The following is a 16167-nucleotide window of genomic DNA, read 5'->3' on the forward strand; positions in this document are numbered from 1 at the left end:
CGGTTTGAACTGCAGGAGATTCTCTTGACCATGTCTACATGCCTAAATGCACTGAGTTGCCGCCATGTGATTGGCTGTAGAAATTAAGTGTTAACGAGCAGTTGGACAGGTGTACCTAATAAAGTGGCCGGTGAGTGTAGTTTAATGTGAAAATAGACTTTGTGTGTTTTGTCTCTCTCTGAGTGTTTTCTTGGTTATTTCTGTCATGCTGCCTATTTCTCTCTTTCAGATTTTTGTCCTTATAAGCTGAAGTTAGCGTGGCACAAGCCTGCAGTATGACTCACACCGCTTCTCACAGTCTCACTGCACTGCCAGTCAAATTCTTTCCAATTACTGATGCTTTGATTAACTACATTTAGTCCACAAACACACACACACTCACACACACACACACACACACACACACACACACACACCTCTTACATTTAATAATGCGTGATATTACTGTGTAATATTCAATGAAAAGGGGCATATGTCTGACTTTAAATTATGTTTATGAACTCTGAATTTATTTTGCTGTAGGTTGTAGGCGTTGTGCACTGACCACACTTTTCATTTGGTCCCTTTGGAATAGATACTATATTAAGTTGTTAATGTTATGAGTGTTCTTTAGTTGGCTGTAACTTAAAGCTTCTGCATGGGAACATCTATTCGTAATGTGCTACTGTGTGATAATATTGTGCCACGGGCTACCACTGATACTGCAACATGTCTGAGCCATGATGTGTGTTCCGGCTCTGATATCATGCTGTAATAATATTTGAATAAGCAGCATTTCAAGCGGTGCCTGAGAGAGCAGCACGTACTGTATACATTTGTCCGTATGTGTCGTCATATTTATTATAATAAAAATGTGCCTGCCTCTCTGGGAATTTAACATACGGGTGCGTATACTTATACCCCCTGTATTTTAAGAAAGAACAATTATTTATTTACGATACATTATTCATTCACAAAGAAAATTAGTGTCCTTAAAAGGTTGGATTTTCCAAAATTTTTAATTAAGGCATTAAGATCAATTTCCAAAAGATGTTTTTTTATTCCTCTTTTTAATCAACTTTAGCATGGATGTGTAAACTTATGGTAGCCACTGTAAACTACTTTAAGGCAATAAAGTCTGTTGTTCCCAACCTGTGTGTCGGGTCCCTCCAAATGGTCGCGAGATATATCTGACGGGTCGGGAAATGATTCATGAGAGATAAAAAAAAATGTTTTTGTACTTTTCACTTATTTTTTTCTTGTTTGTAAAATACTGGATTATTTAACCTCTTTTAGGCATATAAGAATTATTTAAAGGAGATGTTTAACAATAACAATGCATTTTACCTAGTTTTTTTTACCTGTAAAATATAAATTAAAAAAAGTAGGTAGTAACTAAACTTATCAAATAAATGTGGACATTAAGTACTTAACTACAGTACTTGAGTAGATTTACTCAAGTGCAAGACGTGTTCCCAAAGGAATTTGTTTGAATGTGTTGGAACCACCCTCAATTCTTGAGTCCCTTAGTGGTGCCTGAATGCTTTGCTGTAAGCCATTTGCTCACATGTCACATTGTAATTAATGAGCGTGTTTGTGTGTATGTGGATAATAATTTCTACAAACATCTATCTATCTATCTATCTATCTATCTATCTATCTATCTATCTATCTATCTATCTATCTATCTGTCGATCGTAGGACCACGGTGTGTAATGTTGTGGGCAGTGCACTTAAAGCAGTGGATGTGAGAACAGAAAATGCTACAGAGGATGCTGCACACCTGGACGCCTTCTGTATCAAAGACAAAGGTCAGTGTGTGCGTGTTTGTGTGTGTGTGTGTGTGTGTGTGTGTTTGGATGTGTGTCTTTCCTGAGATATTTACTGAGGTGAGAAATAAGCTGTGTTCCTGCATTCAAACCAATATTGACTTTCAGTACTCTACATCCTGGAAGTGTGTTTTCCATTTCTGTGTTCCTACTCATTTCTGCCTCTTCATGAATATCTCTGTGAGTGACCATATAAGTTGATCCATGAATGTACATAAACAAAGAAGGAACATGTAGCTAAATTTCACACGTTTTAATCTAGTCAACATGTTATTATGTATTGAATAAACAGTGCTCCGTGTAATTACCATAAAAAATTAGACCAGAGTCGAGACAATATGTAGCCTTCATCTCATCCCAGTGGCATTGTTAGTGGTCTTGTTTGTAAAAATTACATCCTCGTTTTTCAGAAAGCCCATTGCTTCCTGTCCCTTGAGTCATTCTTATCTTTTTGTGTTTACAAATGGGATAGTGATGCTGTAAAGCTGGATAATAACATTGAGTGATGTTTCATTAACCACACATTGTAATGCTGAATAGAGGTTTCATCATTTCTATTAAACTAGTACAGAGCCCGTTCAAAATGTGCCGGTTTGGAACGGGCGATTGCTTGGCCTGTGGAATTGCTGCTTGTAGAATTCTTCAAAACCAAATTGTACCCTAAAATTACTTACAGAAGGACCCCAAACCACTTAATATGCAACTCCGTTGTATAGCCTACAACTCACTTACAGTGTAGGCCATCAGAGGAAGACATTGTACTACTGTATTTACCTGACAGAGAACGGCCCAGATTCAGAACATAACCACAAAACATCACAAGGACAATGTGGAGTAATCAAACATAAGCCTTCTGGACTCATGGCAGTGCGCTACCAACCTGGCCCGTTATGAGAGCTAATCAGCATGTGTGTTTGTATGTGTGTGTTTGTATATGTGTGTTTGTGTGTGTGCGGAGAGAGAGAGAGAGAGAGAGAGAGACAATGTTGTCTCGTGTCATATAATCGTTAACGAATTTAACACTTCAGTAGAGGTGTTCATTTCCATGCAGGTTTAGTGGCTTGACGGTTAACGATGTTAACCTAACCGTTAACCGTGAACTATGGATTTGATTTGCGGGGGTACTTTGGCGACGTAATGTTGTAGTAGTAGTCTTGTAAATTAGCAGTAGAGTTAATCAACACTACCCAGGATGATTATGATGAAAACTGATGTGTCTGGCCGGTTCAGCTCTGAGATTTTCTCACATTGCACAACACTGTGAAAGAATAATCTCTGAGATTATGTTATATTCTGCCAGCTCACAGCAACTTAATACAGTAACAGCAAAAGCGTCAAAGGTTGTAAGTAGTACTATTTTTCACATTTTTGTGGGTCTTAGGTGTATGTCACATTCTAGCTGCCGAAGCTCCGCTACTTTCTTCGACCTCTGTCTCCGGTCCTGCATTGTGCTCACTCAGTGTGCAGTGTGAGCGGAGGAGTGGCCAGCGGCTACAACGGCAAAAGCCAATGTGTACTTCTTTTTCTGTATTTCTAATCCAAACAACGTCAAATATGGCACACACACACACACACACACACACACACGTTCCTACAATTTGTAGATGTATAGTTTGTTTAACAACTCAAAAACATTATTACATGCATTCATAACATGCATCTCTGTGTTTGTTGTTGACAGGTGTGCCATGTGGTGACCCTCCATCCTTTCCAAATGCCCGTCTACAGGGGCACACTGGGTATGAGATGGGAGATGAGCTGCTGTACACATGTGTGCCAGGTTATGTAATGCCCAGTGGACACACTGCCTTTAGTCTTCTGTGCGACAGCTGTGGAGAGTGGTATGGACTAGTGGAAATATGTGTCAAAGGTAACAAGGTGTTTAAACTGTTTATGTTGGAGAGTGGGAGAGAAATAGAAGGAGACAGAAAAAGAAAGCCCCCCTTTTGTTCGTTCTGTTCAAAGCTTTGAGCTTTGACCGAGACGGACAGGAGACCACTCTGAGGTCAACCTCCTCCCTTCTTACTGGCTAGCGCCCAGTGTTGTTAAATGATCGGTGCTTGATTCTTGGCTTTTTGGAAAACAGAGATGAGTTGTGAGTTGAAATTGTCTGCTACGACACCTCAGTGTGACATGCCATAGTGTGGCCCACTTCATAGCATAGAAGAAGAGGGCCAAAGTTGTCTATATGAAAGCAGAATGCCAGGCCTGTGTCCATGGTTAGCTAACAGACTGAGTCATGCTCGTGTGCTACAGCGGTGGTTCTTAAACTGTTCCAAGATCAATCTGATCAATGTTAAAGAGATAACAAAGGAAAAATAGATAGAATAGATATATATATAGATAGATGTTTATTGATCCCAAGAAAAATGAGAAATTCCTGTGTTACAGGAGCAAAATCAGTCACAAAGCATAAAATATAAATATAAATGAAATACTAGGAAAAATATACATACATACAATATACATGAAATAAGAATAAAGTAAAAAGACAAATATATTTGAATATGTACAGGATGGGGGAACAAATGTTCTGTTTTATTAATTATAACTTATATTATTATAACTTTTTTTACAAAAAAACTTTTTTCATACTTTTACTTAGTCAATCCCCTAGAAATCCTTTAAATAGACAAGTGAACCCCTATGATAAAGGATCACAAGCAGTTGCTTTACTTTAAAAGGAACAAATTGATACTACTCTTGCTGGAGCCAGCAGCCGGTTAGTGTAGCTTAACCTAACGACTGAAAACAGGAGGAAACTGCTGATGTCAAACTATTCCTTTAAGAGGTCATTATCCCAAAAGTTTCGGAACCTCTGCGCTAAATTATTTCCACATTTTTAGAATCCAAAAGTATGTGATTTTTTTATTTGAGTTGTCTGATCATGAATGTTAGAACTTCATCAAGTAAATGTGTCCTTGTTATGATTTTGCAGATAAGACTGAAAGTCATGTAGACTACGAGGACAAATTCACAGATTCCTATGGAGAGACAGAAAACCACAACGAGAGACCAGAGGAGGCTCATGGTGAGGTGTATGAGGAAGTGCATGGAGCTGCATCCCCGGAGGGTGATATGATACAGGAGCAGCAAGAGAAGAGCTTTAGTGTTGAAGTAGAGGAGGAGCATCAGGACCAACATGGAGAGCATGAAGTGGAAGGAGAGGTGATCGCGAGAAAATTTAATGGAGCTGTAGAAGGACGAGAAAAAGACAAAGATCGGGTTGTAGAGGGCTTCATAGGCCATCCAAGGTGGGAGCAGGAGAGGAGGGAGGTGGTCAGGACTGATGCATCTGCAGCCACAGAAGCACCTGTATCTCTTCTCTCGCAGAAGCACCTTTTCTGGTTCCCCTCTGAGGCCTTCCAGGAGGAAGGACATCCTGTCTCCACCAATCCAGTCACACAGACACATAGAGCCTCAGGCGCCCAATCAGAGGAGAGTAAAGAGCATGACAGCCAAGAAACGCACCACCACCAGCACCATCCAGTTGATGTCGACAAACAGGATCGCGAGGGAGACAGCTACAATGATCGTGACACAGAAGACAGAGACGATCACGATGAAAACAACCATGAAGACCTGGATTCCCATGACGAAAGCCACCATGAGGACCAAGAGGACCACGACAGCCACCAGGACAAAGATGGCCTTGATGATCATGTAAAGCATTACATTCCATCTCAGCATGATGATCTGGAAAGACGGGACCACCACCAGAATCATGACGATCATGATGACCATTATGACATGGGTGAACAAGAAGAGGACCGTGATCCTGTTCCTGGCAGGCAAGAGTATGACGATACTTACGACGAACACAAAAGCTATGAAAAACATGACGATGTGACCGACGATCACGGACATCCTGATGGCTCTGAGGAACATCCAGACCCCGATGACCATGAGGACCATGAGGAGCATTATGACCCGGAGGAGGACGATTACGACCGTTATACTGATCGTGATCATGAACACGATGACCACGACAGCTATGATGATCATGATAGCCATGAAGATGACAGTCATCAGCATGTTATATTTTCTATAGCAACTGATAAATATCAAAATGTCACTCAGACGGTTGCAGAAGGAGAGGCTGCCACAGACGACACCTGGCTGGATGGCTACCCTGTCGTTCCAGGGGAAACAGAAAATGGTGAGTCCACAACAGAAAGGGCAAGACCAAAGGATACAGTGAGGAGGACAGTTGTTGGGACCACAGACAGACCCAATGAGGTGGATATTCACAGACCTGTCCCTTCCACCAGCTTATCAAAGGTGCCCAAGTTTCCCACCACAGAGCCTGCCTTAAATCAAGGAGGAGTGGAGGAGATGTGGCCTGGCTTCACCCCCACCACTGCTCCCTCACAGCCCTCAGACTCCCCCTCATACTCTGACACCCTGGACTATGACACACAACAGGCAGCTCCCACCCACCCCTGGCAGGATGACCTCACTAAGCACCCCTTCCTCAATCAGGGCCCAGTTCCACCCATGCACGACGGCAATAACGGAGTGATGGAGGAGCACACTGTACACAACATGCCCGGTGAGACAGGCAAGAGGGGTGAGATGGGGGAGGCGATCTGTACAGGCGAGAACTGCCCACCCCGTCCTCCGAACTCCTCCAGCCGAGGTCCCATGGTGGCAGCCATAATTGTGGCGGTGTGTGCAGTCGCTGCGGCGGTCATTGTAGGCGTGTGGTGCTACCGACGGCAACAGCAAAAGAGCTCAGTGTACGAGATGAATGGAAAGGGCCATAGCCAGACCAGACAGGGCCAACAGATAGAGATGCAGCAAAAAGTGTAAGAGCGACAGATGAGGAAAGAGGGACACTGACAAAGGGCAGAGACATTTTGGAGGGATAGGAGGATTCAAATGAATTTGAGAGGAACATACAGCCCCTCATCTTGCTAGAAACTACTGCATTATTGAATATTTTGGATAGGTAAGAACAGATGAATTGTGCTACAGCCCTATTTTGAAGAGCAAAACCTCACCTATGTGATGCAGAAAATTGTGTAAAACAGTAAGAACTGATGCTTAACACAGTGAAGTCTGAGTGAAACTAAATGGTAAATCTATTATATTGAATTTTTACCATCTATGTTATACCTACCCAATATTTTCAAAGCTCTAACAGTCCTTACACGGGCTGTGTCTGGACTGGACTAAACTCCTGGAACTAAAAAAGGAGAATATAAGGAAATAACCATGTAGGAAAACCACAAGAAGGCATGCCTGCCCGCCTGAATATACAAACTGAGACTCCAAATCTCTTGGACATTGTGGTAAAGTTTCTCTGTTACCTTTTTGTTGACTTCATTGACTGCTTTATTGTAGATTCAGCTGCATCGTTCTCGATTCCCCATCTTTTTCTGTTTGTATGAGTATAGTGTTGATAAAAACGGTGTTCCACTTGTTACCCCACGGCAAGAGTGCTGCAGTTCAGAACACTTTAGATCATCGCAGCAGATTTGGGCGGGTAGTCCCAAATTAACGACAAGGCCTCTGCCAAACCAGCAAGAAAGGAAAAAAGAACGATGATGATGATGATGGCTAGATCAGATGAAAGGGTCAAATGGGCAGTATGGGAGAAAAGTACAGTGTGAGAAAGAAGGATGTCGAGTGAAACATTTTAAGATCTTCCTGCCTTTGTTGGTTTTTGCAGTCGGCAGGTAGGAGCTAAAGAGTGGGTGTCCATCCAGACTGTGTGTGTGTGTGCGCGTGTGTGTGTGCGTGTGCGTGTGCGTGCGTTTGTGTGTGTCAGATCCATGCTGTAGCACTGTGTTTGCTGGCAGCATTCTGGCGTTCAGAGATCAAATAGTGTGGCAACAGTGACAAACTAAAGTCCCAACCCCCAATGTTTTTAGTTTTAACTTAAAGGTTCCATGACATGGTGCTCTTTGGATGCTTTTACTAGACCTTAGTGGTCCCCTGACACAATATCTGAAGTCTCTTTCAAAAAATTCAGCCTTGGTGCAGATTTACAGCCACTAGAGCCAGTCCCACAATGAGCTTTCCTTAGTATGTGCCATTTATGAGTCTGTAGCTTTTGAGGAGGAGAGGGGGGGGGGCAAGGTGGAGGCTGGTGTAACATTAGCCTTGACCAACTGCCACTTTGCTCGTTTGAAAGCCATGACGTCTCTCTCTCATGGGTGGGGTATATTCTCTGCGAGGGCAAAACAGAGAAAGGGGAGGTAACCTTGCCCCTTATGACCTCATATGGGGCAAGATTCCAGATCGGTCCATCTGAGCTTTCATTTTCTCAAAGGCAGAGCAGGATACCCAGGGCTCAGTTCAAACCTATCAACATTAATAGCCACTGGGGGACCATAGGCAGGCAGGGGGAATGCATATGTTGTATGTATGTATGATGTGCATCAATGTTAAAAACTCATAAAGTCACAATTTCATGCCATGGGACCTTTAAAGGGTTAGTATTACTTTGAAGTGTTGCAGCGGTGTGGGATGTTAAATGAAAATAAGTAGATTTCTAAATATTAGATGTTGGAGAAGAATTAGGGCTGGATCCCAGGCCCTAAAATGTATGATAAATCATGATAAACTGTTAGTAAGGCTACATTTAGCTATATAATGATGAATATAATGCTAAATATGTTTGAGCACATCAATGGTTTGTACTTCACATGTTCTATGTTTATGCTGATAAAAGATTGAAGCTGGTTATCATTTCATGCTGTTCTCAGTTTAAATATTTGAGAATTCAAACAATTTGTCATATGAGTAAATTTTGCTGGGTTAGAAATTCATAATACATTTAGTCTATTGTCCAGTATTTTACAGTGTACTGTAGCTCTACATGTTTTTGGTTAATTCATTCTTGCTGTTTCTATAATGTGCCAAAGGTCAAATGTTAAAATAGAAAGCTAATAAAAAGGTGCAAATGTAAACAAATTCAAATAGCCGTAAGTGGGTTTGAATTAATTAAGAGTTTGTAATACTGGTGATGTATAAAGACTACAAAAATGTATTATATGGCAATAATTTAAATAGAAAGTGGTTCACTTGTAATTAATGTCAAACGTAGGTGACAGCTTGTAGCTATATTTTTTTTAATGGTGTTATTTAGTTTAGTTACATACTGTATTTAGTTATAAAATAAGGATTTGTTAAATTTTAACAAGTTAAGTGAATACCAGCTATGATTTGCTAAAAACTTTTTATGTTTTTCATTTCCGTATTGTTGTGCCTGAAACTGAATTGACACTGATGTGGTGAGGGCACGGGGAATAAAGTATCTGTTGTCTATATGATTCTGTAAATATGAATGTCTAACTGTAATAACTCGCTATACAAAGTGCAGCATTACTGTTGTGTGGGAAATAAATCTGACTTATGTTTTTTCACCGAGACAGTCAAGCACAGTTGACATTAGACATTACCTCTTTGTGTCTTGCACAGGGTCAGACCATCTCAAATTTACTTAAATACTCTACTGCTTGCCTTTTACTTCACCTGCTATTAGATAAACCTTGTTGAATACAAGTACTGTACTGGCAATATGACAGCAATGACCTGTCTGATCACACACCAGGCTTGCCAAAAGATCCATAAAGACTGATCATAATCATTAACAATGGTAAATATTGTGATTAATGTGATTATATTTTGGGTTTGGGATTACTTGAGTTAAAGTTAGTGCAAAACCATGACAAATGTGAAAGAAAGCAAAGGACTTACATTGCTGACTTATTCACATGATGCTTATATTTCTGTCGGTTTCTTCATCTCAAACAGCCTGATGTGTGGGATATCAGGATGAAATGTTTGCTATATATGTGTTCTCTAAGTCGCAATAAATTCCTTAACATGTGGTTTTAACTGGATATCTATTTTAGGTCATGGTGTAGCTCTCTAACCATTCATTGTGTACGAGTGTGAGAGAGACTGACTTGCCATATTAAGGAGGGACTTTGACTTGTGACCTTGACTTCTGACAATCAGCCTTTTATCTTAATTTTTTACCGAGCCTTTTCTGCCAGCCATTATCCACCCATTTCTTTAAGATGTGCTCAAAAAATGTTTATAACAAACAAAGAATAATGTTTAAAGAAAAGAGGGCAGGTGAAAGAAAAAGATTGGCAAAGGAGAAGAAGAGGTAATAAAAGAGACAGGTTAATACAGGCAGGAGAGGAATGAGAACACAGAGGCAGAGAGAGAGAGAGATACAGTAATACAGCGAGAATGTTCCCCTTTGGGTTTTTAACATCACTGTGTGACAAACTGCACAGAGGCTCAATGTTCAAACATTATTAAACAACTCAGTGTTTTCTCTGAATGCTCTCAGCTCAGCACAGTCTGAAGGACTCTCGCAGATACCCCGCTCTATAGGGGCTCCAGTCAAAAATCAATAGACTGAAATATTGTTTTTTTAATCAATTACTAATAATTCCCTCGTTTCAGCTACTCGGTTTAGATGATTTGCTTGTTATTGTCTAATGTGATAATAAATCCATCTTTTGGATTTGGATGGGTGGTTGGACAGAAAAACCCTGAAGAACTGAACTTGGGGCGCAAGAAATTGTGACAAACATACTTCACTGACATCATGGAGCGAATAATTAACATGAAAAAACTGCTGACCGATTGTATTTTAATCCTAATACTAAAGGTGTCTTATTCACAACTGGGCACATCCCCCAAAACCAGTGTTGGAAGAACAAGTAGCAATACCACAATGAAGTAATACTCTGTTGAAATCTAAATTCCTGCATTCAAGTTATTAGTAAGTACAAAAGCATTAGCATTAGCATGCAATAGAATATACTTAAAATACCAAAAGTAAACGTACTCACATAGAATGGCTCATTTCAGAAAAAGAAATGTTATATTGTTTTATTAGTAATTGTTGTTGAGGTCATTTTAGGCCTTTATTTGATAGGAAAGCTGAAGACATGAAAGGGGATCGAGGGAGGTGAGGTGAACTACCCGAGCACCCAGATTATAGTTATTGATGCATTAATGTGATCATCACTTTAATGTTGTAGCTTGTAAAGATAGAGCTAATTTTGATTACCTTACATACTGCTGGGTAGTTTTAACTAAAACAAAACATCATGATTTTTGAATTATGGTAATGTACTGTATTGTTTGTATTAATAACTTGAATCTGCAAAGTAACTAAAGCTATTGGATGTGTAGCATAGTTTAATGTACAGTAAAACTTGCAATAGTAACCTCCCAAATTTATAGAAGTATAAAGTAGCATAAAATGGAAATAGTCAAGTAAAAGTATGTCTGAATTGTACTTAAGTACAGCTCTTAAGGAAATGTCCTGTTACATTCTACCACTGCATAAAACCAACAACTGTAGTATTACAACAACATTGGAATTATTACTTGAAAGACCCGATGTTTATGTTTATTTATTATCATTTCATTGTAAAAAATGACCATTTTTGACAGACAACATACATACTTGTTTCACAGTGGAGGAATGGATCCTTTAAACAGCAAGCAAAAGTATTTCTCTCTCCATTATTATTATTGTCTTTAAATCATTTAGTGTTGTGTCTCCATAACACGAAACTGGATGTTTTAGTGCACAAAAAAGGAAATATTCTGGATGTGGATCTGAGGTAAAAACACAGTGACCAATCAGAGCCTCTCACAAAACCCAATAAATACAAACCCGGAAGTATTTTCTTGTGTGGATTACAGTTTTGGTGGAATTTCCAATTTGGGCAATTCATCACCGTCCAGGAACTCATCTATAAACTCCATCACCTCCCCCTACACACACACACACACACACACACACACACACACACACACACACACACAATAAATAAATAAATAAATAAATAATTATAAAATTCAGATTGAATGAACAGACAATTCAGGAGGTTAGATTAGCATAAATCCTCCCACTCACAGTTCTCTCTGAATTCTCATACCTAGCATTACTAAAGAGATTACAGTGAAGAACTGAATGGTGTTACCTCATACAGCCTGTAATCCTGGTTTATGTTAGGTGGCCCTGATGGCCGCGGTCCTTGTGCTGCATCATAATAACTTTAAGAAACGCCAATGTCATGCTGCCACCCCATGGCAGTCTGCCCTATTGCAGCCTGATAAACACAGGGCCCACAATGCACTGCATGTTGTTCTGTGACCATACTAAAGAATAAGGTTTATCATAAATCAGACAAAGAGGGAGAATAACCAGAACTGATTTTATGGGAGTTACTCTGGTCTATTTTTAAGGTTAAACTGTAGCTCCTTTCCCTTGACTAAATATAGCCTCCAGGCTTGAAGCATCCTGTAATACACCAACACATAAATATATTTAAAATCAGGCACGCACCTCATCGTCGCTCACCAGGCGCTGTTTGGAGAACTCCAACATCTGTAGCTGCATTGTGGTCTGATTGTAGTAACGCAGTGCCTCCTGTAGCAAACACAGGATGTCATAGTGAACCAAGAAGGCAAAGGCCAAATGCTAAATTAATTTCACATCATGCAGTTAGTCCAGGGAACCTGGAAATACGCTTATTTGCCTGATTATAGATTTAAATTCAAAGGATTGATACCACTCTCATATCTGTAATAGCTCAACTTCTGCACGACGACTGGAAATGGATAAACAGCTACTCTGGTTTTCTCACAAAATCTCTGTTTAATCTATATCTGATAAACTAGGGAAAGCAACTGTGTGCACAAGATGTCTAGTCAATATGTCTCACTGATCTGGGGAGGAAGTCCTCTTCTGTCAGCCCCCACTGGTTTTTATGGAACCGGTAATAGGCCAAGTTGTTATTCATAACTTCGTCGTTGGGGTCAAAGAGCACGTAGCTGGCTGCACATGGTACCGCGTTCTTCAGGTCATTCACTGAAAACACAACATTTACAGAACTCAGGGATCGTCCTACCCGAACCTTCATAACACAGTAGAACCTGAGGAAACAACATGCTACTCACATTTGTAATAGGCAAACTGCAGGTAGTGGTACATTGTGGCCACAAACTTCTCAACGACGAAACCTCCTACGACAGGTGTCAGGTCACTTTCACACATCACTTTCCTGTCAAGGACCTCTATGTAGTGATCTGTAGAGGAAAGATTAAGCACAATATGATAAAAAATATGAAAGTCCTACTCCAGGCACATTTTAAAATATAGAAAAATGCATACAAAAAAACTCTGAAAAGGGGCTGGAAGCACTACTCTACTCTTTATCCTTTGTTGAGAAATTGTGGATCTGGCCTAGAAGTGCTGCCTGCTTCCTTAAGGCGCCCAGTTATATCCAATTGGGCTGTTTAGACAGGACACCATTTGCAGCAATAGTTTCAGCGTCCTGTCTGAACCTGGCAATCAGAACCAGATTCTGTTGTGAACCAAAATTGGTTATTAGCAGACGTATTAGAACGATATAGTTTAGTGAGCATCTGTGTTGTTTGTTAGCTTGTTAGCTTGTAACTGGCAGTGGCTGACACAGCTATGATGTGTTTTCGTTCTATGACAGGTCCACTCTTCCCCGGAGGTTTCCGGTTTCTTTTCCGTCCTTTGCATATTAGACAGTGATTGGCTTTTGAAACTGTGATGTATCAAATCTAGCTTGTCTGGGTAAGTTTGAATTTTAGATTTTAGGGAAATGCACAGATACCTCCCCATGGAGGAGAGGAATGTGAAAAGACCTCTCTACCGACAAACTCTGCACGGATACAAATCAGCATAGTCAAAGTAAGACACTTTAGGGGACATGAACATAAAAATACACATTTTTTAATGGAGGGGATCTTTAAACGTAGCCATAACATGAAGCGTGTTGGGTAAATTACATAACAAAAAGAAGACAGATGCAAAAGTGGATATTAAATGAAAGAGAAATGCAGTGATAGATGGACCCCACGGGAGGAACAGAGTCAGAACAGAGGTACTGCAAGATGAACTGACCGGCTATGGAGGGGTAGAAGTCTTTAAAGTCTTTGACGTCCCTGGGGCCCTCAGACGCTGCCAGACATTCGTCGTAATTCTTGAAGAAGTCCCGCAGAGCCAGCTCCATGTCTGACACTGAAGTACGGAAGTTTTCTCCATTGTACGCCCGCACTGCACGCACAAACAGTGTCTGCAATAACACACACATATAAAATCATGTTCATTTTGGGCATCATGGCATTATTGAAAGCATTCTACAAGTTAAAAAATTCCTTTCTAATTAAAATAAATGATATATATGTATAACATGGTATAATTACATTACATTCTGTGTATCGCTATTGTTAGCTACAACATGGACAATTTGAGAGACTCTTTAATAAATGTTGATTTTTATTACAAGTTATTTTTATATTTTATATTATTTTAGGCAGCATTCATGTAATAGCTGTAACATGTAAACTGTAACAAGTTCATGTTTATTTCTACGTCCTGCTGGGGCTACTACAGCTCTGTCAAGGACCACTGAAGGCTCAACTCAATAGTATTTGGAATCAAAAATCCTGCAACTAGCAAATGGAGTCGTCAGCACTTACATGCAAGCATGTACTATATTCACTGATGCACAGCAGCAAAGTAAATTAAAATGTTTTAGTTCTAGGCTTTCCTCAGCTTGACAGGTTCACCACAGGCTGCTACCACAAAGATATGTTCACAAAGATATGTTGGTATCTGCGTGTATACCTCATAGGATTTGGTCTCCAGGTCTTTGAGGTGTTCGTCGGCTCCAGGCAGACTCTTGTAGTAGGCCATGTTCCTCTGCATCATCTCATCATTTGGGTGTTTCAGCAGGAAGGTGTGAGCAGCAGACGCCGCCTTGGCAAGGTTGTCAGACTGAGAGAAATAATACCAACAAACATTGTAAACAGCTATTTCTACGTGCTCTGACCAGATTAGGAAATATTACAAAGCCAACACTACACTGTGGAACAAAGGACTAAAGACATGATAACTAGCAAAAAGTCAATACATCATTCCTTCATAACTCTAAATTTGAGGACCATTAGAAATTAATGTTTTTTTCATCACTTATCAGGTCAAATCAAATCATTTAAGGTATTCCGTTTTTTCTTTCAATTTGTGCCACTTCCGTATATGCTAAATCTTCAAATTTGACCATAACCCTCACTACTATTTAAGCTTAAATGCAATCGTAAATCCAACCTTAGACTCTAAATAAACTGGGATTCATAACCTAATCCTAAACCTAAACTAGTTCCCTTTACTTGTAGAGGTGGTGACTTGTAAAAATAAAATGCTTATGTGTCTTTAGTAGTGTTTTCTTTTTCTTCTTAACAGGAAGGGGAAGAAAACACAATCACTCATAGGTAAAAGTATAAGACCTCTACTCCTGCAAAACAGTGTGCATCCGTGGCACGTATGTGACGTCAGAACGCATTTTAGGGAGAAAAAAAACGTGTGTGACGTAAAACATTGAAACTGTGGATGCACTAAAAACCCACCACCTCCTTATATATTATTATAATGAAACCAAGGTTTGGAGCCCATTGACCCTCCTGGTGACCCCCACATATTGACATGTTTGCTTACTTTGAAGTAGGCGTACTGCAGATATCTGTACGGCTCTCTCTTATCAAACTCATCTATGGTGTCCCGGCTGGGCATGGTCTGCCTAAAAGCGGGCAGCCCCTGTTTGCAGCGCTTCAGGCACTGCGCCCTCTTCATAACGTTACCGAACGCCCGCAACTCTGGGAACTCCGCAAACTTCTGCTCGTCGTCCAGCCTGACGGAGCTGCAGTTGAGGTTGCAGAAGGCCTCGCTGTCCCGCAGCAGCCGATACAACCGCAGAGACACCTCCATGTACTCCACCGACTCTTTCCACTTCTCTCCGGTGTACTGATCCAGTGCGTATTTGTAAGCGGACTCCAGAGGCATCAGCTCATGCCTGGGGAAACTCCTGAAGCTGTATTTTTCATACTGAGAGTTCACCACGGAGGTAAAAAATGCGATTAAAAGCGCAGAGAAAAGTTGCGAAGAAGTGGAGGGTGCCATTTTTAACTTTGCTAAATGGTGGGTTGGGATGATTCCCGAGTTTGGTGAAGGGGGTCTTTAGGACCGCCTCATGTTCCAACACGTATCCGGACTAAAAGCCTTCCCACCCCCGGGTGCAGGACTGAAGGGACTGTTCCTCCCACTAAATCACTGCTGTTGTTCTGTCCTTTTACAGAACAAGTAAAAACCAGATTTTAAACCTTAAAATCCTAACTGATGTATATATTTCTGTACTTTTTAGATAAGGGACCAGTTCATTTAGTAATATATTTCCGGGCTGACAAAGAAAATTTGTCCATACTGCTTTATAAAGTCTAAAAACTTGTTTCCTCTCTGTCACTAATTAAACCCCTGGTGAGAGACTGGAGTGTCCCTCCCCCT

The 16167-nt window shown here is 40.5% G+C and overlaps 2 protein-coding genes across 3 annotated transcripts in view; one reads left to right on the forward strand and one right to left on the reverse strand.

Annotated features, from left to right (window-relative positions):
- susd5 (sushi domain containing 5) overlaps window positions 1–7380 on the forward strand; it is a 10874-nt gene extending 3494 nt beyond the window's left edge. The window contains exons 3-5 of the mRNA XM_034892028.1: window positions 1681–1790; window positions 3490–3678; window positions 4747–7380. Of these exons, the coding sequence (XP_034747919.1) occupies window positions 1681–1790; window positions 3490–3678; window positions 4747–6620 (2173 nt within the window). The 3' untranslated portion in view covers window positions 6621–7380. The remainder of the gene's footprint in view (window positions 1–1680; window positions 1791–3489; window positions 3679–4746) is intronic.
- crtap (cartilage associated protein) lies at window positions 1826–15892 on the reverse strand. 2 transcript variants are annotated; one of them, XM_034892031.1, is made up of 9 exons: window positions 15325–15786; window positions 14458–14607; window positions 13732–13903; window positions 12756–12884; window positions 12521–12666; window positions 12142–12225; window positions 11494–11567; window positions 9286–9290; window positions 1826–1846 (listed from the first exon to the last, which is right to left on the reverse strand). In XM_034892031.1, exons 1-8 carry the CDS (start codon window positions 15784–15786, stop codon window positions 9287–9289), a joined length of 1221 nt encoding a protein of 406 aa, XP_034747922.1. In that variant the 3' UTR covers window positions 1826–1846; window position 9286. The 2 variants fall into 2 exon arrangements, with proteins under 2 accessions (XP_034747922.1, XP_034747921.1); XM_034892030.1 differs by lacking the exons at window positions 1826–1846; window positions 9286–9290 and having other exon boundaries at window positions 11089–11567; window positions 15325–15892.
- Window positions 15893–16167: the final 275 nt, after the last annotated feature.

This window comes from Etheostoma cragini, chromosome 14 (assembly GCF_013103735.1).
Source record: "Etheostoma cragini isolate CJK2018 chromosome 14, CSU_Ecrag_1.0, whole genome shotgun sequence".
Lineage (NCBI taxonomy): Eukaryota > Metazoa > Chordata > Actinopteri > Perciformes > Percidae > Etheostoma > Etheostoma cragini.